The 26,477-nt window shown below is 36.8% G+C and overlaps 1 protein-coding gene across 1 annotated transcript in view; it reads right to left on the bottom strand.

Moving 5' to 3' along the window:
- Positions 1-25,461, bottom strand: part of LOC140141635 (uncharacterized) — a 45,022-nt gene extending 19,561 nt beyond the window's left edge. Inside the window, exons 1-8 of the mRNA XM_072163546.1 lie at positions 25,286-25,461; positions 19,902-19,977; positions 19,244-19,331; positions 12,211-12,378; positions 9,114-9,190; positions 5,829-5,851; positions 4,044-4,131; positions 3,442-3,532 (exon numbers count right to left, since the gene is read on the bottom strand). Of these exons, the coding sequence (XP_072019647.1) occupies positions 3,442-3,532; positions 4,044-4,131; positions 5,829-5,851; positions 9,114-9,190; positions 12,211-12,378; positions 19,244-19,331; positions 19,902-19,977; positions 25,286-25,348 (674 nt within the window). The 5' untranslated portion in view covers positions 25,349-25,461. The remainder of the gene's footprint in view (positions 1-3,441; positions 3,533-4,043; positions 4,132-5,828; positions 5,852-9,113; positions 9,191-12,210; positions 12,379-19,243; positions 19,332-19,901; positions 19,978-25,285) is intronic.
- Between the last annotated feature and the right edge of the window lie 1,016 nt (positions 25,462-26,477).

Here is a 26,477-nt window from a genome sequence, read left to right as displayed (position 1 = left end):
TGCCTGTTTTTAGGCCTACATTGGTTGTTTGGTTTTTGTCTACATATGTGCTCAGTGATTTTCATCGCTTGTTCTAGTACACTTTTTCTTCTAATCCCTATTTTGACCCCCCCCTTCGTTCTGTCTAATCTGTATTTTACTTGTTCCCCCACGTCAAGTTGGTGTACCTTGCTTTTTTTCTTTCCAGTTGTTCATATATTCAAGGTATCCTCTTGTATCATTTATTGATCCTTGATGTGTTTTATGTCATCGTCCGTTGGATTCACCATTACCTACTTTTTCTGATTTTGCTGGTGATCCCCTGCAGCCGTCATGGTTCCGGACCTAGAACCCCCCCCTTCTTTGTCTCTCGTCTTATCCCCAAATCCGTCTTGTCTAAGTTGTCTTAAACATGTTGAATCTGCTTCATATTTTCTCTTCTGAAGCGCCTCAGGATAGGAACTGATGATGCGGTTTCTTATTATATGTTTGAGTGACTCTTTTTTCCTATTTAGTCCTATATCCTCTTTTTAATCTATTTCTCTTCTATTGATTGCGACCCTTCTTGACATTTACATCCTGTCAATTAGGACAATACCCTATTGTCCTCTGGAGTTGTCTATTTGCATATTGCTTCTCTGCCCTTTGTAGTGAACATGCTCTCTTACAGTAAAGACATAGCTTATAGTTGCTCTGGGCTTGTCTTGTTTGCTACCCTTTACTTGCCTTCAGTTTTTGTCTTGTATTTGGTTTTAAACTAAAGCATGTAGTTTTCGTTGTTCAATTTAATATTTTGTCGTCTGTCCCTGAAGAGGAGTAGTTTATCTGCTCGAAACGTCGGTTGATTTTTTGTCTGTTAGGTTTTGTTTGTCGACTATGTACACAGTGATTTTCATCACTCCAATGTACTTTTGTACTGTATTCCTGACACCTCTGTGAGTTCTGCAATTGGCAATTTTTGGCCATTTAACTTTGGCACTCGGCACCGAACTTTGCCTGTTTTTAGGCCTACATTGGTTGTTTGGTTTTTGTCTACATATATGCTCAGTGATTTTCATCGCTTGTTCTAGTACACTTTTTCTTCTAATCCCTATTTTGACCCCCCCCCCCACGTCAAGTTGGTGTACCTTGCTTTTTTTCTTTCCAGTTGTTCATATATTCAAGGTATCCTCTTGTATCATTTATTGATCCTTGATGTGTTTTGTGTCCTCGTCCGTTGGATTCACCATTACCTACTTTTTCAAAATGCTACTTTTTGTACAAAATATGCATTGACCATTGAACTCCGATTTGGTGTCAAAGGTCATTTAGGGGTTACTTCCGATCATTTACAAAATACCTTCAAAATGCAAACATGTTCTCGCACAAATTAGGTAGTACAGAGTTAGGACTTACACACATTTATTGACCTTTAAATTGATTTCTCATTACAACTAAAAATCTTGATAATTTGACAAGGTGTAATTTTTTGTCATATTTAGGGACGGCAGAGCGAGAAATTCATCGTGATTTCCGATAACACTGCGTTGGCTAAACGCAAGCCACTACGCGTGCGTCTCTGTGAGATTTACGCTCTCGTCTGAGCTGGGTACTTTTTAGTGCCACATTTTAGGCACTGCTTAGTACTCAGTTGCAACGGACGTTTTATGTCAAATGGGGTTAGCTGAGAGTTTGTCCCAACTTATGCTTCTTGCGAATTGTATATTCAAATCATACCGATTTGTCGCTGTTTACTTTGATGTAATTACCTTATTTTTGGGCCACAAAGTGACAATTTCTCTTTCATTTGCACTATTTTTGTGGTAAAATAATAGAAATAAAAGTCGCTGCGTATCCTTTGCACCCGACAAATGTGCCTCGGAAGTAAAACTGTGTGGTTTCAGTGATCCTTACCCATTGATTAGGTTTTTACTGTCTCATACACATTATGTGGGTGTAAAGGATACATCATTATCCTTTATTTCTAAATTCTTCATTCATTTGCTCATCCATACAAGTATTCGTTGCCAATCATCTGTGAAAACTACATTAAAATGATAAGTTAATTTGAAAAAATAGTATATAGAGACTTTGATTTCCTAGTTTTCTTTCAAAATAAAATTAACCTAGACAGGACATGTGTGGTCCTGCGACCACGAATATAGTCGTTCGTTGTTGTTAACCGGAAGTGGCCCCTTAATGTCCTTTGACCCAAAATCTGTAAACACCATATGAACTCTGGCTGTTGGCAATGCATGTGTGCAAGTGGCGTCACCTATAGCTATGTTGTTTGTGGCAGCAGATGTATTTTAAAGCTATTTCGCCTCGGAAATATTCCAGAATGACCCTCTTATTATTTTGACCCCAAATTTGTGAACACCCCATAGACACTGGTTAATGTTAATGCATGTGTGCAAGTGGCATCACTGTGCTATGTTATTTGTAGATGAAACATCATTTTGAGTGTCGATAATCACGTTTTTTGGCCGTAAACCAGGAGTAATAACATTTGACCCCAAATCTTTGAACAAAACAATGTACGTGGTAGAAGAAGCTGATTGAAAGAAGAAGGACATCATCCAGCTTTGCTGTTTGTAGCAGAAGATGCATTAATTTTTTGAAAGCATTTCGTCTCGGACCGGAAGTAACCCTTAATGATCTCTAAGTGACCCTTTAATGACCTATAATAAAAATACCGCATACACTGAATAATAACAATTCATGTGTGAACATATCGGACCTCTGCTAGGTTGTTTCTGGCTGCTAAAACATGTTGACGGTATTGGGTTTTAGACCGAAAGTGCCCTCTTAATGACCTCTAACCCCAAACAAAAATACCACATTTTACACTGGATAACAACAATTAATGTGTAAACATACCGACAGAAGAAGTATTTAAAAGATGTTTGTTTCGGACCAGAATAACCCCTTAAGGACATTTGACCCCAAATGTGTTTTAACACATCAAATATGTTTTAATGTGTTAAACACCTTATAACATCAATGCCTATGTACAAGTAGCGTTACTATGCTATGTAACTTAAGACAACATTTGGATTTTTAATGTTGTTGTTTATTTCAGTGGGAGCTGGTAGCCTAATGGATAAGGCGTCCGTCTAGAGATCTGAAAGTCGTGGGTTCGAATCTCATGCCGGCACAGTCATTTGCTTATTTTTCTCAAGTGTGCCGATCGAGATGTGAATTTATTTGTAGCCAGGTTTAACTGTGAAATGAAAAATTTGGCAAAAAATGAAGAAAACAGCAGTACTGACGAACTTTAAGCCCCATTCAAATATATGTTGCTAGGTTACAGATTCGTGTAAAATGTCTTATTTTGTCTTAAATACACGGCTTTCGACTGAACCACTCGCATGCTATATTCGCACATCTATGACAATGACAAACGTACCAAGATATGAATTTTGATGATTTCTTTTTACGATCGTCTGGATGAGCAAATCACTAAATGGGCCTATAACTTACCATGTCTCACAATTATCTGTGCAGTCCTTGGGGTGATCAAATGTATGGGCAGGTTCTCCTTCATCACAATCATCATTTGGTTTAGGGCGTCCTGTTGACAAAGTGATTCAATATTGATGATGCATTTATCTTCACTTTTATCAAAACATCTGACATGGCGACTTCTTGGAGAATATTAATTTACGATCCAGTTGCTAGCAACACGCTAATGTTATATACTGCGCCAATAAAGTATACTTACACTTGGAAAAATAATCACTATTTGGGTATTTATTTAATAGATGCACTATCTAATCCTGCACATTATGACACCACATTGAATCCAATGTGACCACAAGAAGTAATATTACAAGCAATTGAATAGACGAAGGGCCCGTTTTAAAAGTGACAATATTGTTTAGTTTGGAAATTGTGATTATTTTTCCAAGTGTAAGGATACTTTATTGGCGCAGTATATGACCAGCCAGCTTGGCCACTTCTTGTATGACAGTTTACTTTACCAATGTTTTAAGGGTAACTGAAAAAAGGCCCAATTATATGTAAAACAAATAGATGAAATGTAAAAAACAAATGATATAAATAGATAAAGCCGCTAAAATTACCTGAGCCACCTCCACTTCTACTCTCAAGAAGATCCTGCAAAAATGTAAGCCAAGCGAAAATGCTGATTAAAAAAAAAAACATAATTAACTACAAAAAGAAATATTAATCGTCATCATCATTCATTATCATCGCGTCAACGTCATAATAACCATTATTATTTTGATGTAATCTGTTCTCGCCAAGATAGGTAAAAATTATGTTTACGAGGTGCATCTATTTATGTCACACTGATGGGTTGGCGCGTAGATAGCTATTAACATATCGCTATGGTATTTCAAATGCCTGCAGAGTATGGGTGATATGATCTTCTGTAGAAGACCATGTTGGACCTTGATATTTTCTTGGCAAGGTTGTGCGACCTGATAGAGCGCCTTAATAGGTGAGGGTCAACTGTATGAACTACAGGTGAAGCTGGGTCCACGACGACATTGATATCGTGTTTGCCCTTGACAAGTAAGCGTCGTCGATGTCGGTGTCCTTTTGTATTTGTGATATAACTAGCTCTTTTTGGGTACTTCGGAACTGATCAGAAAACATTGTAATCTAACTAAGAATCAAAGCACGACGTCATTACACTTTTGGGTACTTCGAAACTGTCAAATCAAAGCGTCGTCTATGTCGGTGTCCTTTTGTATTTGTGATATAACTAGCTGTTTTGGGTACTTCGGGACTGGTCAGAAAACATTGTAATCTAACTAAGAATCAAAGCACGACGTCATTAAACATTAAGATTCATATAATATGAACCTACATGTTCTTGCAGGGTATTTCAAATGCCTACAGAGTATGGGAGATATGATCTTCTGTGGAAGACCATGTTGGACCTTGATATTTTCTTGGCAAGGTTGTGCGACCTGATAGAGCGCCTTAATAGGTGAGGGTCAACTGTATGAAACAACAGGTGAAGCTGGGTCCATGACGACATTGATATTATGTTTTGCCCTGAATTGACAAGTAAGCGTCGTCGATGTCGGTGTCCTTTTGTATTTGTGATATAACTAGCTGTTTTGGGTACTTCAGAAGAGAGCACGGTGGCCGAGCGGAACGGGCTAGCACTCATAATCTGAAGGTTGCGGGCTCGAGCCCCGGCGACGCCATCGTGTTGTGCCCTTGAGTAAGGCACATGTCTCGATTACTCCTCTCCACCCAGGTGTGAAATGGGGAGCTGTTATGAATACTGTCCATTGAGCGCCGCCCAAAGGTATGAGCATGCCTTGGGCATTGTATGGCAGCTGACATATTCTAATGACGGCGGAATAAATGTAAAGCGCTTTGGTACATGTTCACATGTGAAAGGCGCTGTATAAATACCAACATTTTTTTTTTTTCAGAACTTGTAATCTAACTAAGAATCAAAGCACGACTTCATTAAACATTAATGATAATGATAATGATAATAATGACGATTTAATATAGCGCCGGTATCCGCCTTTCGACGCTCAATGGCGCTTGACACAACACGTTCAAAAGATCTGAGAAAATATATATCAACATGGTGACACAGTTCATTTGAAAAAGAGTCAAATACTAAAAGAGTCACTCTTTGAATGCCTCATTGTATAGATGGGTCTTTAAGTCCAGTCATTCAGGGATGCAACTTTCGGTGCAGAACTCTAATCTGCCTAAAACTAGCTGTAGATATTAGCGAGCCAGGCACGATTTTTCGAGCTATAGGCCTATATAGGTATCGAATTCCTGGCGTTTTGTTGGGAATCATTGTACTCTATACTTTGTAAAATACGATTTCAAAGCAGTACATGGGGCTTTATAATTGATCGTCTTACCATGTCCCTCTTATCGTCATGATCTGAAAAAGAAAATATAAGAATACGTTTTAATAGCTCTAATCAATTCTAATCAACGGCAAAGTAATCAATGTCGGGTTTTACACCACATTTCGCCATAATTCATTCTAGAAACGCTTGCTGTTAGAATAAGAAAAATTTTAATGCTAAATTATTGCACATTCTAGGGAAGCGTGGTTACTGTTTTGAAATAACCGAGTGAGAGGGTTTTCAAGAAAATATTTGTTCCTCTCAAAACTGAAGCATCCTCTGTATAAAAGAAAATATGAATATTAACTGCACATCATATATAACTATTCGTGATACCCAATTGTGGCATATTTGAGGTCGTTTATGAGGCAGAGAATTTTATTTCAATTTTATATACGCCAAAATATTTTTTTAATTGAGCAAGAATAAGGATAGAAAAAACGTTAAAAATCTATGTATAAATAACATTAGACCCGGCAAAAGATTACTGTTTCGTTTTTATGGTATTCTAATCTTTTATTTCCCGAAGAAACATTTGGGGTCTAAAATGGATTTTTTATGTAATTGATAAAAACATCGAACGTGTATACAAGAAAATGGTAGGTTCCTCTGTAGTATTTTACTGACCATGCTAATGTACTGACACCGTGCGAGCACATGTCAAAATCGATATAATGTATTGTCCATATAGACGCGCATTTATCATTTATTATTGTCGGATTAACAACAGTTGAGCGCTATTAATACACATTAATGTTTTTAGGCAAATAAAATTCCAAAATATGGTACGTTTTCTGCTTTTGCTTGTCACGTGGTAGGCCTATATTGAAGTTGCGATTATATCTTCAAATAAGTTTCAAATGGATTCCATCAAGACAAGTGGACTAGTGGTCTAAGGCGCTAGGCTCATAGAGCATATTCAAAGCGACGTGGTGGCGCCGTGAGTTCGAACCCCGCCTCTGCCAAACTTTAATAGAAGTAATATTAAAATTTAACTTTTTTTTAAATTTCATATTGGGGAAATGTGACTGGGAGAATTTATGTATGGCGTGGAGTGGTGTGGTCGGGTTTGTACTATTTATACAGAACGCAGACGAAGAAACTGCTATCATCTCCATGCAACAAAATGTAACACGGTCATTTAAGGTAACCCAGGCAAGAAGAATCAGTACAAATAGGTAAAATGGGCATTTTTAGTTTATTTTTTTACAAAATAATTTGCAATTACGGCTTTAATTTGCTTTTTATTTTATTCAAATCGGACGTTTGGTTCCAAATCTGTGGACGATCAAAGGTGACGCAAAAATGTGATCCTCTTTGTTTTTGCCTATGCAAACGCATGTATTGTATTTCTTATGTATTTTACTGTTTTTACCCTGCGATATTTAAGGTTTTATCAATACAAACTACATGTAATAAAACAGGCTATATCATAGGGAAAGTTTGATTTATTAGTGGTTTGGACTAACATAATAATATGTGAATAAAACATTGATTCAACGGCTCGAAATTTACATAATTTTGCGAAAAATTAAAACAAACAGTGTTTCTAGACTTTGAATGCAATTTGCGCAAAATGTCATTTCTTTAAAGGCAGCATCTTATGCGCAGCTTTTTTTTTTCAAAACCTCATGTCCAAATTGCACAGGGATGGTGGAAAAACCTTTTTAACAATTCGTTTTATTTTGCGAAATATAGGCAATTACGCACGAAATAATGCTAAAAAATCACAAACCTTGGAATTTTCAAGGTCGTTCACCCTCGAAATTTTTGTTTTTGCCCATTTCTTTCTGTAACTTTCAAGATCATGTCTTTAGCTATTTCAATTTTTGGGAAAAAATAGATTAAAGAGGTGAGAAACTATGTCCTTTCAAAATCAAAAATGGCCACCGTTTCCATAGCAACAAACATGTGCGGACCAATTTGGCGTGTTTTTTGGAAGTCAATTACAGGATAGTATGCTGACCAAGTAATATTATAAAAACCCTGGGTTAAATATTACAGAAAGTCACTCTGATCTCGCCTGGGTACCTTAACGTCGTAATATACTAGATAGTACTGGTACATTATGTGATATCTATAATGCTTTGGGGACATGAACAGAATTTAGAGTTACTAGCGGTCACCCGTTCATTTAGAACTTAGAAGTATAATATTTAGTATCTTTTCCATATAAATCAATGGCTTGAAATTGCAGTTAGATCATGTCTTGCCCCTGTGTGATGCTGGTCGCCCTGATATTTAAGATTTTTATGCATTTGTTTCTACAGTACTTTTTAGCCCATTTAGGACAAATTTGTTGTACCTTTTAGCTCATTTTTTATCGTTTTCATCAAAGTTTGTCCCCCACCTTGAAATGTACCTTGCTGCCCCCTCCTCCTGCAAAAGTCCTGGCTACATCACTGAGCAGATGAACACAATTTTATTCACACCCCTCTTGGCCCGCTGTGGCCTGCTGGCTGATCTGATATTTTAGATTTCTATGCATTTGTTGTACTTTTTATTTGTTAGCCCATTTTGGATAAATTAGTCGTACTCTTTAGCCCATTTGTGACACCCCCCCCCCCATGAAAGTTGCCTCGGCCCCCCATCTCTCTCTCTCTGAAAAAGTCCTGGCTACACCACTGTGCAGCTGAAACAATTTTATTCACATTTCCTTACACTCTATTTCATATAAGTTATGATCATACCTGATCATACATTATGCTGATAACATGATTAAACATAGCACTACCACAAAGCAGAGTAGGCCTATTCATGGTATGGTTTGGCAGCCCTGATTAATTTGTCCTTCAAAAGTTTCACTTTAACTATAGGTTATCCATAAAAACACAGAATACATGCTAATGTTGATCAATTAGTTGAATAAACAATAGATGTTAATTGAGTTTCTACTGTGTCATGTAATAGTTGCTTCTACTGTGTCATGTAATAGTTGAGACTACAGGCGTAATATCCTCACACCGATGACAGGATAGAAGGCCTAATTCAGGCTTTGTCAACATTAGTGTATTGTGTTGGCGTTAGCATGCAGGTGCGCTGCCACTGACTTTGCCCTGCCTTTGAAACTAATTAACATAAGTTGACACCCTTAACGTAAACAAAAACAAAATTGGACGTTTTGCTGGGGTGCAGACAACTTTACTCTACGAAATGCAAAAATCCGTTTTCCGAAATAATGTAAAACGTAGAAGTGTTTAGCCTTAAAAATTCGAAAAACTCAGTAATTTATTATAGATGAGGTAAGAAAAGGCGGATTGTCTTTGCCGCATTGTGGGCGTAAGATAAACTTACCGGGGCAGTCGGTACCCACTCCTGACCATTCCCACTCAGTTTCGCCAGATTCAGTAACTTCTGCACATGTAAGTGTGCTAAAACAAATATTATATATTACCATGATTACAAGTCAGAAGTACATAAATGGATTCACACGAATATTTTTAAATTAAAATTGTTCGAATTAGGCTATTGCAGTTCCTTTTATCGTGAGTTGCGAATAATGACGATAAAAGAAATTGCAGTCGATAAAAGTGGACTGCTTTGTCTTCATGGGTTAAGTAATGTGACGTGATGGTAAGAGTTTGAAAAAAGGAATCAACAGGTGGAATTCAGAGACGGTTGAACCCGGGACCTCCGATTGCAGTCGGGGGTGTTTGCATTGGCCGTCTATGCAGAAAGAGTGGGAGAAAGGGTAGTCTTCATTAAATGAAATATGATATCTGTATTGGGTTAGATATAATATTTCCCTTAATGTTTTTGACAATATGGTTTATATAAATGTAGAAAAAAGCTTTGATAAAAATAGTTGAAATGTTTTTTGCTACGAAGTAAACTCTTCCAATCTTTTCTGAATATAATAATATATCAACTTTGATTGGCTACTGTAGTACTTAAAATCTAAATGTGAAGACCATTAACTATTTTTAACAGTTTAAAGTGGTCAGTTGCTCAATCTCAATTGCTTTCCATAACGAATTATAGGATTCAGTATCACTCCGTAACCAGGCTTTGAAATAAGACAAAACTCCAGAGGTCCTCCGGACCCTTGCCTTAAGGGTCCTCGCCAATTTTGAAGGGTCCCACGCCGGACCCTTGCTTTTGAAATTTCAAGGGTCCTCGCTAATTTTCACATAATAAATTATTATAATGAGGCACTCAAAATGCGTCTATACCTCAAGAGTTTCCATACCACGGGTGAATGGGGATGATACCACGATGTTGTTTTTATGCCCATATAAAAGCGCGTTGGTGTGAGGTATAGATTTATGTGCCGGATTTTCTGCGCTTTGCTTAGTTCAATTTTTACGGGTCACGTGCAGGGCCGTTCCTACCATTAGGCCAGGTAAGGCGGTCGCCTAGGGCGGCAAACGTAGAGGGGCGCAAATAAAAGGTGAAAAAGAAGAACAAAACAGGAATGGAGAAAGAAAAGGGACGAAAAAATGAGGGTGGATAAAAGAAACAATGAAAGGAAAATAAAAAGGGGGCTAAAAGAGAAATAGAAAACGGCGGAAAAAAACAGTGGCGTAGCGAGGGGGGGGTGCACGTGCCACTTGGCGCCACCCTTACGGGGCGCCGAATCGACCAATTATTCAGGATCGATTCTGCGCCCCTCCAAATGTTGAAAGTCCAGATTATTGCGCATTTCACACAAAATCAATTGAAATATCAATTTTAGCCCGATATTCAATTTCATTATAACCAAAATTAAATAGTGGTAAGCGCGCAATTGTTTCATGAAAGGGGCGTCATTATGTATCCCTGCTAGTTTTAAAGGGGGTAACCCCCCTTAACACTTTTTGGTATGCTGGTGGGGCGGCAGGGAGAGGCTTTGCCTAGGGCGGCAAAATCCCTAGGAACGGCCCTGGTCACGTGGACCCGTACCGTAGGAAATTTGCGGGTCAGCGCCTACTTTCACGGGTATTTAACGCAATGACGCGCCTTATTTCAAACGCTGTCCGTAATAGATTTAATAAGTCTGTACTTATAATACAATAAACACATCACAAGAAATAAGTTCCCCTCTCAAAATTTTGTACTAATAACTAACTTTACTTATATATAATATGACTGTTTGTGTTGTGTGAAAATGAAAGATGACCATGACTTCATGGCTGAATGACCACAACTTAAAAAGGGTGGCTTTGTTGCATTCTTACTCATCAAAACGTGTTTACATGCATGTAGCTTGTTTATTTTAAATTAATTATGAGCTTGTTTGGTACTATCTTTTCCTTAGACATTGGTCTTTCAATTTCTGAAACAAAATTAATGATTTTCATTTGTACTAATTACTGTAAATCGTTATGTCTAATTAGTCAGGGGTGGCTCATGTGGCGGAGGATCACAATGCTTTACAATGGTGATCATGTGGCGGAGGATCACAATGCTGTAAAATGGATTTCTACTTGTTTCTTAGACTTCTCCGTAGTCCACTTGCCCATTTTGCATACTCTGGCTATTACATTTAAGCATAAAACTCTGATTTATATTGATTTGTGTGTAACTGATAGATTTTCACATCTGTATCTGATCTTTTCAGTCACCGCACTCCCTCTGTTTGTTAGCTTCCCAAGGATTTTCGGGGTTCGCTATCAATAAACTGGTAGATTGCAAAATCAGAATTGTTCAGTATTAAAGTGAGCCATTATAATTATGCAAGATAATGTTGCATTCAATTACTTTTATTGCCACTAATCATCTGATATTTTTAAAACTCTTTATGACCATTTTACTATTGAATACTTTAATTTTAATAAACATCAGTATAATTTTGAGTTCAACGAAATGGGTTCATCATGACTAATAACATATTTTAATAAAATTCGACTATGGCATAGTCTACTTGTTTCTGTACTTGATCTCGGCCAAGTGATATCATATTTAGTATTCATTGCCTCAGTATTTGTTAATTAGACAATTAAAAATTACTAAAAGTTCCATATGGCTGGGTGGGCAATTAAGTTAACTATATTAAACATGTGTCAAAACTTTACATTATCAATGTAAGTCGAGGGGTGACACCCCTAACTGAATTAATATTTGCATCCTTATTTTGCTTGTTACACCCTGTATATTATATGGGTCACCCTGTATAATGACTCCCATTGTATCGTTTCTGAAATCGTCTGAGTATGTTCTCAGAATATATATACTTTTATTGAGTTCTAATGTAAACTTTTTGAAGTTATCGTACCAAACCTGTAAAAGCATGTGATTTGTTTGAAAACTACACATGCAACGCAACTGGTGCCCAACATAAAAAAGCCCGCTTTATAAACGCTCGCAGTTGCATGGATTCATTTATTTTCTTTCAATATTTTTTCTCTTTTGAAGCTAAAAAAAGCTAAAATAAATAATTAGATAACAAATGGTTAACTTTATTTTCACTTACCATGTACATTCAGCGTCTACGCAGTTCTTCGGGTAGTCGACTACTTTGGGATCTCGGTCTTGGTCACATGGTGGAGGTCGTGGAGGTCGTGGAGGAGGACACTCGCCACCATCAATTGGAGTCGCCTTCTCTTTATATTCATCATCTTCAAATACACATGCCAATGTACTGAAAGAACAACAGCAACCGTTGTTACTTTGTTTTTCTAATGATAATTAATGGGACAAAAATTGTTTTAAAAAAAAAGCAGAACCAAAGAATAATAATAAAAAAAAACATTTGTAAACGCTTTTCCAAATATTTGTTTCAATCCCACGTGTTCATCTTATGTATTCTGAAGCCGAATGGGACTTCTTTTGCTTTACTTGCAATTATTACTTATTTTTTTCTTTGTTATTTATGCCTTTTTGTTTTATTGTTTTTCTTACTTTCTTACTTTGTTGTTTGTTGTTTTGCTTTGTTTTGTTGTTGTTTTTTTTTTCTTTTTTTTTTTTTATTTACAACATAAGTCATTTATCTTTTTAGGATAAAAGGTAGCCCTAAAAGGCTGTTTGGTTTGTCTTCGGTTCTTCTGAAGTGAGTTTACTGTGCTGCTCTGCCCTCTATCTGGTTGCCTCCTTGGCGAATACAGGTTTCAGCCCTGGTCCTCATTGCATCAATTGCGTTGCATACCATCCTTGTGCGCCGGATACTTGCGAATGCATTCAGTAATACGTTTGCGAAGATCTTGGATTTTGCCACAAAGTAAAAAATCAAGTGTTGTGAGGTGTGGTGATCCTGCAGGCCACTCCACAGCATGAGCCATCCCCTCCACTCTGTTTGCTATCCGTGGACTGAGTGAAAACGGGTACTTTTTTTCAAAAGGGCATATCTTCAAAAGTTGGGAGCCGATTGAAATAATTGTTTTGGTTTATTAAAGCTAACGATTTAAGGTTTCTTTTTATATCCAAATATATTTAATCAACATGTCAGAAATAGAAGAAAAAGAAGGCGCAATGACTATTAAAAAGTACCACAAATTCAGGATAGTTACAGGAGTCACAGGTTCGATAGTTACCATAGTAGCCACATTTCCCGACATTTTAAAGTCGGTTTTGATGGCATCCGGATTGGGATGGTGGGTCTTTGCGAGCTGGCTGCGTACAGGTAAAAGGGGCTCTTTTGAAGCTGCGAACAAATAAAAGTGGGTCTTTTGGAGCTGCGAACAGTCAAAATCAAGAGTCTTTCTGGGCTTTCTGGTTGAAAATCACCTGAAAAAAAAAAAAAATGTGAGGAATGAGCAATGTAGGGATCTTTTAGAGATGAAATAATATGTCCAAATCAAGGGTCTTTTGGAGCTCTATTTTGATCAATTTTGGGGACTTTCAGAGCTGCGAAATCCAAAAGGGGCCTTTCCGGGAACCTATCCGTATGGACATTTTGTTAAGTCCCAGCAAACACAAAACGTTTTTCGACATCATTTGCAAAAGGTTATAAAAGGTTGTCAGAAAACGTTTAAATGTCGGGTTATATAAAGGGTATATTAAGAGTATAAAACGTTTTCATAACCTTAAAAACATTTTTGATAATCTACTGCTCAGCAAATAAAAAAATGTTTTGCAGAAAATATTTAAATGTCGGGTTATATAAAGGTTATATAAACGTTTTAATAACATTCCAAAAACGTTCTTGAAAACTTGATACAAAACATTCTAAACAGAATGTTATTTTGGGGTTGAAAAAATGTTTTGCGAAAAATGTTTGCCCAAAATATTTTCAATACATTTGAAAACATTTAAAAATATTGTTGTAGTGTGTTTTCATAAAAAATATTTTAAAGCGTTATTATGACCTTTATATAACCCGACATTTTAATCTTGGTTAAATTTTATGATTGCCAAATCCATAACATACTCACTAATTTTAGACTTTCGCCATCTCGGCTGATGGCTTCTTCAGAAATGACCATTGGGATCCACTTTTCCCGCGGTTTTGGCCGCTGCTTCCGGCGATTTTCTCATCTCTCGGAGGCTTGGTTCTTATAAGTGGATCGTATACATGGTCTAGAGAGTAGCTGCCGATGTCCCTGTTGACTGTTTTGTCCCTCCGCCTTCTAATCCAAATCGCTTCTCTGATGAGTCTTGTTTGCTGGTTCCCGTCTTTTTCAAGTAGCTTAGGCTCCTCCCAATTGATGACATGGTTCTCAATGGCAATGTGGTCGGTTATGGCAGATTTATGAGATAATTGGCAAAATGAGGAAAACCAATACAGACTTTTGTATCCCACTTCGGAAACAATACCCAGGCTGTATTGTACTACTAAGATACACAAGGAGGGTAACCCCATCCGCCCCATAGTGGACTACATGGGCAGTATTGGATACCAGACCTCAAAAGCATTGGCGGAAATTTTGTCTCCTATCATGGGTAAATCAGAACATCATGTCATCAACTCAAAGCACCTCGCAGAGGAGTTGTCTGGCGTTCTCGTGGAAGAAGGAGAGATTTAATAGCCACGACGTGGTCGCTTTATTCACCAACACACCAATTCAGGAGACAATGGAAATCATAAGAGAGAGACTAGAAGAGGACACAACATTATCAAATAGGACTAATTTAACTGCCAGCGACATCATGGGCTTACTAGAGTTCATCTTGACTACTACCTACTTCACATTCAGAGGGGTGATCTACCGACAAAGATTCGGCGCAGCAATGGGAAGTCCAGTCAGTGCGATAATCGCAAACCTTTTCATGGAGTGGTTGGAGAAGAAGGCCATCGCCACCGCTCCGTTAGAATGTAAACCCCGGCTATGGCGTCGTTACGTCGATGATGTCCTGGAAATTATAAAGAAAGACACTACAGAACAGCTAACCGAGCACCTAAACACGGTAGACACGACAGGAAACATCAAGTTTACCTATGAGGAAGAGTGTGATGGCAAGATCCCGTTTCTGGACACACTGATTGTGAGAAAGGAAGATGGAACAGTTAAGCTTCTGGTATATAGAAAGAAAACACATACCGACCAATATTTGAATTTCGATTCACAACACCCACTTCAAAAAAAAAAAATAGGCGTCATCAGAACATTACTTGACAGAATGCATTCCATCGTGACGGAGGACGAAGACAAGAAGGAAGAAGAAAGTAGAATCCAAAAGGCAGTCACCAATTGTGGATATCCAAAGTGGGCATTCGACAAGGCAAAACAACAGGTAGAAGGTAAAGCGGAGTTGGTAAAGAGCAAAGGAGAACAGAAGAACACCACACAGGAGACTGAAACGAAAGGCATGGTGGTAATTCCATATGTGGAAGGGTTATCAGAAAAACTGCAGAGAATATTTCGCAAGCACAAAATATCAGTAGCCATGAAACCACACAACACACTCAAAAGACTTTTAGTACACCCAAAGGACAAAGTGGATACCACCAAGACTAGTGGGGTCGGTCTACGAGATAGGCTGCAAAAGGTGCGACAAGTCGTACATTGGTGAGACAGGTCGTCCTTTCGGAGTTAGACTAAAAGAGCACCAGAAAGATGCGGAAAAAGTCGCAAACAGAAAATACACCAGAAAAAATAGAACTGTATCAACTTCGGAATTAAATAAATCTGCCATAACCGACCACATTGCCATTGAGAACCATGTCATCAATTGGGAGGAGCCTAAGCTACTTGAAAAAGACGGGAACCAGCAAACAAGACTCATCAGAGAAGCGATTTGGATTAGAAGGCGGGGGACAAAACAGTCAACAGGGACATCGGCAGCTACTCTCTAGACCATGTATACGATCCACTTATAAGAACCAAGCCTCCGAGAGATGAGAAAATCGCCGGAAGCAGCGGCCAAAACCGCGGGAAAAGTGGATCCCAATGGTCATTTCTGAAGAAGCCATCAGCCGAGATGGCGAAAGTCTAAAATTAGTGAGTATGTTATGGATTTGGCAATCATAAAATTTAACCAAGTTTAATTTCTACAATCCTACAAATGCATCTATTTCACGACATTTTAATGTTATTAAAACGTTTTTCCCTAAACCAAAAGCCAAAATATAACCTATTTAAAACGTTTTTAAAACGTTTTTGTGTTTGCTGGGGTGCCACCCACCCGTGGGGGCACTCATTATAATATAAATGGCCAAACATGGGCATAACTTTCACATAATTATATGACTTCTACAACTACACTCAAATCAACCCTGTTTGTATCAAAATGATTGTTTTTGACCCATGCGTCATTTCAAAGAAAAATTAAAAATCGACTTCATTTTGAATGTAAATTATACCGATTATGTACTACATGGTCTGCTGATTGTGTTGGAATTTGCCGCCGTATTCTCAATATGTGACATAATTTAGGGGAATCAGTCAGATGTCGCCAATATTGTTTTTGAGATAATTGGCAAAAACAGTGTTCTTTTGTTTTATATTGTTTTCAGCCAGTGATATATTTTCATAGCCAGATGTCCGATTTTTATGGGGTTTGCATCAAAATATAGCATTAATTTTGTAACCGCCATAAAGTGAGCATCGTGCAAAACTTCTAATTGCAAATTGCCGATACGAGACTAATTCCCCTTGATCATGGATTGTTCTTTAAATGAAGCAAGTTGATACCGCAAATTCCACTCACAACACAAAATAATGTGTTCACTGGTTGAAAGATTTATTACACGAGTGCTTCCACTGTGCCAGTTCGGTACTTTGCGGTCATAATTTTGTCTTAAATGTGTTCAAACAAAACTGGCCTAAAAAAGAAACTTATAATTTTTCACAAGGTCATATCTTAAAATTCTGTCCATAAACATGAACAAAAATTACACGCAGGATTGCTTCAATACTCTACTCTAAACACATTTCAGTAACCAAGCAGCTGTCCAACTGACACAGCAGCAAAATGCACTGACATGGAACAGCTTCCCGGACCACATTCACAGGTTAATAATTGGCACCCAGCAAAAGAAATCTGTGAGAATGCATACAAGATCTTTACATAGGTGATTATTTCCAAAGAGTATGTGGAATAGTGTGGAATGGGCTGCTTCTGCTTTTCACACACTTCCTACAAGAAATATTTCTTGTTCTACACTATTCCAGTTACTCACAGAATTCTTGTGTTGGGTACCAATTATTTGGCTGTGAATGTGGTCCAGGAAGCTGTTCCATGTCAGTGCATTTTGACATTTCAGTTTCTTTTTGAGGCCAGTTTATGTACTGAAATAGAGTTTTGGAAATACATGCAATACTGGAACTTACTTTTTGCAAATTTGCTACGTTACTATATACTGAAAAATAATAGTAGGGCTGTAAACATGTTTACATGTTTAAAAATGCTTTCACCCATTTTTGTGATGAACTCGTGAAAAAAGACCTTCCTAAAAAAAACCGCTTCATACGAGGGTCATTCAAAAAGCTCTACATCCTTCATCACATCTCTGTTATCTTACGTGCTAGGCAATTGCAATTACCCGAGAATATACTTTTAAATCGTGGCTACAAAATAAAACGTTATTTGATTAAAATGTGATTTTTGGTTGTTAAAATGTGTTGGTCAAAGTGAATACAGATTTAGTATATCGGAAACGGTCTAAAAGGAAAGGCTAATTTGGATTTAAAAAGGTTGCCAACATCTGTGTGGAAACCATTACAGATTTATTTTTGAAAGTTATTAAATTGGTTTATTTTGTTTCAAATAATAATATTTAATTAATACCCTGCTTGCAGATAGGACAGTTTTATGTGTATCATGTCTTTTGCACAACACAACCGATACATGTTCAGAATAGCCTTCGTATTGACCCTTTTCCATAGATTGTTGACTTCGATCGGGTGAGCACTTGTTGGTTCAAGTATATTAATTGGTTCATAAGTTAAGGTGGTATTGGAGGTATTTTCTAGAAAATTAAAAAGATTAATTAAGTAGGGTAAAGTATATTACATTAGCACTCATGTTAATTAGCTCATTGCTTATGCAAATATGCAAATTAGGGTCGGATTCACGATATAATACATTATAACATATTAGAAACACTTTGACAGGGCAAAAGTATCCAAAATAAAAGTACCCTGAACATATATGTATGGATTTTTAGCAAAGTATTGCCAAAAATAATTATAGATAATGATGAGCCTTTTTAGTTATTTTAGCTCATTAACTACATTGATTATTGACAAAAACAATAGAATACAAGGAAAATATAAAATGATGTATTATGGAAACCGTAACAAAACAAAAAGCATATTGATAAGTGTGCTTTGCTCTACTCAATTAATTTGTTTAAAACATGCTTAGAGCACTTCCATAATGCCACCAATACCACCTTAACACAGTTTTTATATTTTGTAAGTATATACAATGTTATTAACAAGGTAATTAACAACCTGTTCATCTTCTTTTCACGTCAAGATGCATCCCTTGCTTAAAATAGGACGTAATTTTGAATTACACTTAAGCGTGGTCTAGTCGAAATCTGGCAAATTTTACTAACGTCTGTGTGTCTGTTTAACCCTTAGATGTTTTCTTCTCATATAAAACATGTTTCATTTTGTTTTGAAGTCCCAAGGCATACCAGGGAGCACAGATAGGACCAAAATAATTCTCCTGAGTAAGCAGTTGAAACATTCTTATGGACATTATCCAAGGCTACAATATGATGCTTATTACATGTTTGGCTTCAGTTTTAAACTGTTTCCAATGTACCATATCTGTATTCGCTTTAGCCGGCTTATCTTAACAACCAAAACCACATTATCATCAAATAACATCTATTTTGTAGCCTAAATTTAAGAGTATAATCATGGGTACTTTCAATTGCCTAGCACGTAAGCTAACAGAGATGTAATAATGGAGGTAGAACTTTTGATTGACCCTCGTATCTGCATAGAATGTGCTATTCTCATGTGCTAAAATTCTTAATAAACCTGACATTCTTAGATATATGAATATTTAAACTAACATTTCAACAGATTTCAGCAACATGATAAAACAATTCATGAAAAAGTCGGTGAATAATTATTTTGATACAGTCTGTATTACATGTCTCTGTCACTTACCATGTACATGGGCCATGGTCTGTTTCACCACAATGTCTAGGCCAGTCATGTGAACCTAAATCGTCATCATCTTCACACTCTGGCCGTTCTGTTGACAAATGATTTAATATCAATGCTGCTTTTATCTTGTTAAACATGACAAGGATACTTTTTGAAACACTTTTGATCAAATCTTCAAATACATCTGACATGACGAACTTTTGCAGATAAACAATTTATCAATTTTGATCTTTCATCTACTCGTATTTCGTTCACGATGCCAGCGGCATGTTATTATGAGCAACAAGCTTGTCCACTTTACTTGATAGATTGCCAGTTTATTAGTTTACTTCATCAATCAATTGTGACACGAACTGGCCCATGGGCCAAAGGCGGCAAATTTGAAACTGAGATAAAGGCAAGAATATGGTGTAAAAAACAATAAAATACATAAGAAAATGCACATCACAAAACCTCATAACTTTAGAACCAAGTATGCTAGACTTTTAGTGTAGGTAATAATTATAGTAACTCAATTGTCAAAAATGCCTCCTTTGGCCCACATGGAGCAGATCATGTTACATAAGCGTAGGCCTGACTGAAAGCATTCATTTACATTTAAAACAAACAAAAGAAATGGAACAAACTTAAATACAATAAAAAGAAGAACGATAATTACTTGAGGAACCTCCACTTCTCGCTTCAAGAAGATCTATCAAAAGGGCCCGCTCAAGATTCTGACGGTTCAAGTTATCCTGTAGAAATATGAACAAACCGCAAATACTAATTACATACACTGTAAAAATTGGTGACGTGTGACGCGTTTAGGAACTAAACATGTGGCATGTGACCGAGAATGTGTCGTGTTTAGAAACTGAACACAGTGTTTAGTTGGGAAACCAGCTGTATTTAGCTATAAGGCTGTTTATAAAAGGCGTGTTTCTACATCACCGGGAAAATCTACCTTGAAGTTACATCTTTGTTGTTCCGGTTGTAGCTCATAGGTGAATGCTTCTAGGTGAATTGTTGCTAAGGTAATAAACATGTTCTGCATGACAAGACTTTTATCATCAATAAGCTTAGATGAATTCTGCAACCATGTCTTGATAGCCTGGGCTACACGAACTGAGAACTTTGGTTAGGAAAACAAAAGCAGCCGTCATTATCTATAAGCGAAAATTGGCTTAATGATTCTGTGACTGATAGTGAAATAATGATAGACGGCTACTATGTTATAAGGAAGGACAGAATTAGAGAATAGAGAAGGGGTAGGGTTTCCACTTTTATCAGAAATGACATTGTGTTTAGGAATAGAAATGACTTGACCGATGATAGCTTAGAAACCCAATGCTCAAATCAGATCACTGAAAACTGATGCTGTTTCATTTATCTCAGAAATGTCAACTGTACATTGGCAAGACATTGTATCTATTAGTAATGTGAATGATGCTTGGATTAAATTTAAAGACATGTTTTTACCACTATTTTAGACAAAGTTGCTAAATGTCAATTTGTTCACAAAATTAGTTCGTCAGATCGTACTATTCCTTTTCAACTTTTCTGTCACTTCGTTTTAAGGTATAATTTGAAAAATAGTTTCAGACATTAACAGGTTTAATATAACTGATTTAACTTATTTCATTTTCTGATATTTTCATGAGCATGTTTGTGAATATTTAATTATGCATGTTTATTAGCATATTTATGTCAGATAAATTGTAAGGATATATTGTACCGTGTAGTGGAATAGTGTTCCTTATTTAATGACATTCATATTTGATACATTGCAAAATGTGTTAAAACATGGAAATGGTTGAAGAAAGTAATGTGTTTTCTGAAATTTGGTTAATTAATAAAATGACAAAGAAAATGTTTTTTGTATGTTTGTATACAACAATTGTAGCACTAGGCAGTGCATCAATGACATGATCATATTTTACTTTAACGTAAAATGGTGTAGGAATGAAAATCTATCATGTTTTGGTTGAAATCACATTAAACATATCACATGTTCAAGATTAGGTATGTGATTGAAAATCCTAAAAACTTTTGGCTAAACACATTGTCCGAAATATGTCATGTGTTGATTGTGTTCAGTTTGAACAGTCAACACCATGTTTAGAAACGAAACATTATAATGTCCAGGTAAACTTAACACTATATTGTTTAGTTTCTAAACATGGTGTTGATTGATGTAGAAACTAAACGTGCCACAGTGTCTAATAAGTGTTACAGGTAATTAAACATGCCACAGTGTTTAGTTTCTAAATGCTGTGACATGTTTAGTTTCTACCGCAGTCAAAACCATGTTTAGAAACTAAATAATATACAGGTAACACAACTTCTAAGTTCCCCCTAATACTTTTTAAAACAAGTCGAAAAATATTTTATGAAATGTAAAAATGTAAAAAGATATATATAGCCTTGTGTGTTTTACCCCTGTGTACTAATTTATAGCGTCACACATCATTGCGTTCAGTCACAATGGTTAATTATGTAAGAAAAGAGGCCGTTTTAAAAGTTGCACCTGAGCCCATAGCAGTCAGGTTTTCTGTAATTAGGGGTTCAATCGTGTTTCACCGTTGTTCATCACTGATTAACAACGATGCGTCTGCATCGTCTGCGTGGTTTACTTCGCGAGGGCAGCTTAATGTTTAGCTTTAAGGCCCGGTCACATTAAGGCGAATAGGGGTGAACGGCAAGCGCATTAAGCGACGTTAAGCTGCGAATTGTAATTTTGAATTTACCGTCACTCATCGTATATCGCCGTTAGTTGTCGCTGACGAATCCGTTAGCGACCGCAGACGGCCGAAATTATTCGTCGCGTCCGTCGGCAAATTTTCAACATGTTGAAAATGTTGTGGCGGCAAAAGAAGTAGTTGTGATTCCGTTCAGATTTCTTTGGAGACCGCAACCCTCATTTCTTTGACGTTTCCATACCGTGCGAGGCCGGCTTTAGTCGTTTTGAGGTCGTCACAATTTCGTTGGTAGTCCTTGTCAACGACCATTGACGAAAAAACAACGGCAAGTGACATCACATCTCGAACCCTGACGACACATTGTGGCAAGTAACGAAATTGTAACGATCTTGGTGCGACAGTGACTTGCGAATTCTGTCCGGAGGGTAACGGATATTGACTGTTGATGGCGGGTCGTTTGCGAGTACCTGCGGCATTGAAACGGTGGTCTGCGATGGGTTACGATTTTTAAACGATTGTCCACGATTTGTGTGCGATTTTTGACATATTTTGATTATTATTGATATTGATTTTAATATTTTGATTGATATTTATATTAATTTATTATTATTATTATTATTATTATTATTATTATTATTATTATTATTATTATTATTATTATTGATATGTGTAATATTTTGGATTATTATTGATAATGATGTTAATATCCTTGATTATAATAATTGATATTGATGTTAATATTTTGATTATTATTGATATGGATATTAAAAGTTCGGATTATTATTGCTATTTATATTCATTTTTTTTATCATTATTGATATGTGCAATATTATTTTTTATTATTATTGATATTGATGTTAATATTTATGATTATTATTGATATTAATATTTTTGAGGGGATGACCAGAACGTTGTGAAGAGTGGGAACGCCAAAGTGGACTATACGACCCGCAAACACATGCTTTGATGTCGGCCACTGAGTCACGTCATCGTCGCCGCAATCTACCGTCAACTGCCGTTCCTTGCCGCCAGCAAATCCGCTGCAAGCCGTGTGACCTCGTTGCTTGTTGTCGGGCTCCGCCGAGACATCGTCACTCGCCGCCCGGACAACGTCCGATTTTGGTCGATAGTCTCCGTTTCTTGCCGCAGCCTTTCGTCCCTTGCCGTCGTGTTGTCGCTGAAGGTCGTTCCCTCTCGTCAGCGTTTCCCCTTTTGCCGTCGCTTTGCCGCCAACATTTTGTGATTTTCACGTTCGTCACCTTTCGTTGGTTATCTGCCGTCATAGTGTGACCGGGCCTTTAGCTGCCCTTGCGAAGTAAACCACGCAGACGACGCAGACGCATCATTGTTAATCGATGATAAACAACGGCGAAACATGATCGAATCCCTTTCAAGAACGAAAACAAGCTAAAGATCGTCTAATTCACACGATTATTTCATGAGGAATGACCAGTTTTGTCATTGCCACTAAACACAAAAAGATCGATGCTTTCCTGTTGATAGCAACAAAAGAACTACATAATTAAATGAGCAGTATTTAGCCGCTTCCTCCAAAATAATGAAAACAACATGTAGCGCACAAAAGTTCCAGCCAGGTATGCAAATTTCTGACGTCTGAACGTGTCTGAACGCAATGAGGTATAAATTAGTTCACAGGTGTAAAACAAACAGGGCTATACATATCTTTTTACATTTTTACATTTCGTAAAATACTCGTATGTTTCGACTCATTTTAAAAAGTATTAGTCGGGAACTTAGAAGCTGTGTTACCTGTAGTGTTTAGTTGAGCTGGACATTATAGTGTTTAGTTTCTAAACACGGTGAGTGTTTAGTTTCTAAACACGGTGTTGACTGTTATAGAAACTAAACACTGTGACATGTTTAGAAAATAATTACTGTGACACGTTTCATAAGTGTTACAAAAATTGTTTAGAATCTAAACACTTGAATTTTGCAGTGTAACATAATGATCTATATAAAAATGATCACCACAATCATCATCATAAGTCACCAGCTTTAACAACAGGAGCAGCAACAACAACTGCAGCAACAACAACTACAGCAACTACATATGGCCATTATTTAAGGGGGTTAGTTACTTTTTTGAGATGTTTATTTGCTTATTCGTCGTGTAAGGTAGTATTAACGATTTTTATTATATCTAGGCACTAACAGAAAACCTAAGAGATAACGCTGACGATACTTCGGCTAGGCACAAATGACCTGGTAAACTCAAGTTACTCAACATTTTCGATTCTTCACATGGCCGAATTCATAACGATATGATGGTAAATAAGTCAACGAGACAAGACAGGAAAAAAATAATAAACATGTTGAATTAATACAGAAGTTAAGAATAAGCGAATTCTCGAAAACTTTGAAGCCATTATAAAATCCAATCAAATAAAGTACTCAACATACGAAATAACAAAGCAAATAATTTTATGAAAGAAGGAGAACAAACACACAAAAAATGCTAAACCCAAAATGTGACATACGCATGACAAGTGAGACGGAAAAGAAATATAGAAAAATCCCTGGCGATTGAATAGTATTGCTTAAACGTGAAAGGTAAGTCATTAAAATTGTCAATACAGTATTGACAACTTAAGGCTAAGCCCCATTCAAATACATGTAGCTAATTTATCTACTTAAGAGAATGGGTATGAACGTTTGGACAGTATTTATTGTGGGACATCAGAGCACATCAGACATATCGAATTGCATTCTGAATACGAAGAATGCCCTTCTGATATCAAATAATTTTGATTTTTTGAAATTCGCAATGTAATACACATTTTATGGCAAATCATTAAAAATTGATATTTTTGATATTTAAAGGTCAAAATGTTCAATTGATCATCGGCTTTTCCTCCCAGCTACATACACTTTGAGAATATATAATTAGATTTATAAAATGTACTTCGAGGACTGTTATATATAAAAATAATTATTTAATATCAGAAAGACATGCTTCGTATTCAGAATGCAATTCGATACGTCTGGTGTGCTCTCATGTCCCACAAACAATACCGTCGTAATGCTCAAAACGCTCATTCTAGATCCCTTAAGTAGAGAAATAACACAAATGTGATATTTTGAACACGGCTTAACCACTAGCAGGCTATTTTGGTGCATCTATGTTACAAAGAAATGTGCAAATAATATTGAATGTTGATGATTTTTCGATTTTATTAATGAGTTAATTGCTGAATAGGCCTTTAAATGATAATAAGCATTTCATAGGCCAGCATGACAGTAACTTAAAATCAACTTGTGTTTGACTTGATACCCTAAAGAAACCATATATTTTGAAACCTTTAACAAGGTTCAAACAAGAAACAATGAATAATATTAATCTTACCAATGCAGCTCCATAGGCCCCAATGGCAAGGCAAGCTAACAGCAGGCATACAAACACACGCATGATGAAAAGCTATTCTTTCAGCCAACTTGTAGAGGTAATATATATTATAATCCGAAAGTTGTGATTTCTGAACTTGAGAAGATAAACGTCCCAACTGCGACGGTTACACTTGTGCGTATCGCTTTTATTTGTAAAGTTGGTGAATCCTGGCACCGGTTTGTGAAGTTCTATTGTTTAGCCAGCCAATCAGGCGTGTGGGCGGGTCCTCTTGTCGTGTTTACAGCACGTATTAAGAAATGGTGGTGATGTTCAAGCACTCATTGGATAGTTTCGAAGTGGGTGGACCACTTCGGAAAAATCTTTGTTCGTTTCCATCGGTGTAGGGCAGGTGTAAGGACAATATTGGTGGATATTATTGGTTATATGCATGGAAACAGTATGGATGGGAAAGGCGTGTCATCATTCAATAATTAACCCGGGTGTTTTCTGCTTCTCAGCACGACATCAATATGGACATTAATATCAAAAGAATTGATAATAAAATTCAGACTCCAAAAGTCCTATGATAATTTTGATTGCTTAACACGAAACCAACTATTAACAATATTCTTTTAAAAATTTAATTCAAAATACTGATGTACCCATTGGCGTAGCCATAATTTTTCTAAATGGGGCGACTTCAAGTGGAGGAAATTTGACCCATATCTGCAAAAGTTGCCAGGGACGACTCTTCAAAGCATAATGGGGAACACCAATATTGGGGCACGTCATGTACATGATGTACCTGTCAATAGGCCCTCTTTTGTTTGCAAGTCGGAAACCCAACGACTCCCGCCGCACCCAATGACATTGTATAATGCAAGGAAGCCATATATCCCAGTGATCTTCCGCCATTATTATATTATAAACAATGGATTTAACAATATCATTTCACAATTTCTATGAAATCAGTCAATATTTCTCAAGCACCTAGTTCCAATATGATTAAAAAACTGGCAGCTTTTAATTGTTCTTTAGGACTCACAGTACAATTAAAAGTACTTTTAATTGTACTTTAGAACTTGCAGCAAATTGGACCCATAAACATTATGATTGCTTGTCAAATTGGTAATATACAAGTCTACACCTAATTGAGATCAGCCAAATTCATTGAGCTTGTAGGAAACAGAGACCTCTTGAAATTATGTCT

Source organism: Amphiura filiformis, chromosome 19, assembly GCF_039555335.1.
Source record: "Amphiura filiformis chromosome 19, Afil_fr2py, whole genome shotgun sequence".
Classification (NCBI taxonomy): Eukaryota; Metazoa; Echinodermata; class Ophiuroidea; order Amphilepidida; family Amphiuridae; genus Amphiura; species Amphiura filiformis.
Note: the sequence above shows the minus strand (reverse complement) of the source record. Positions and strands in the feature narration are given on the sequence as shown.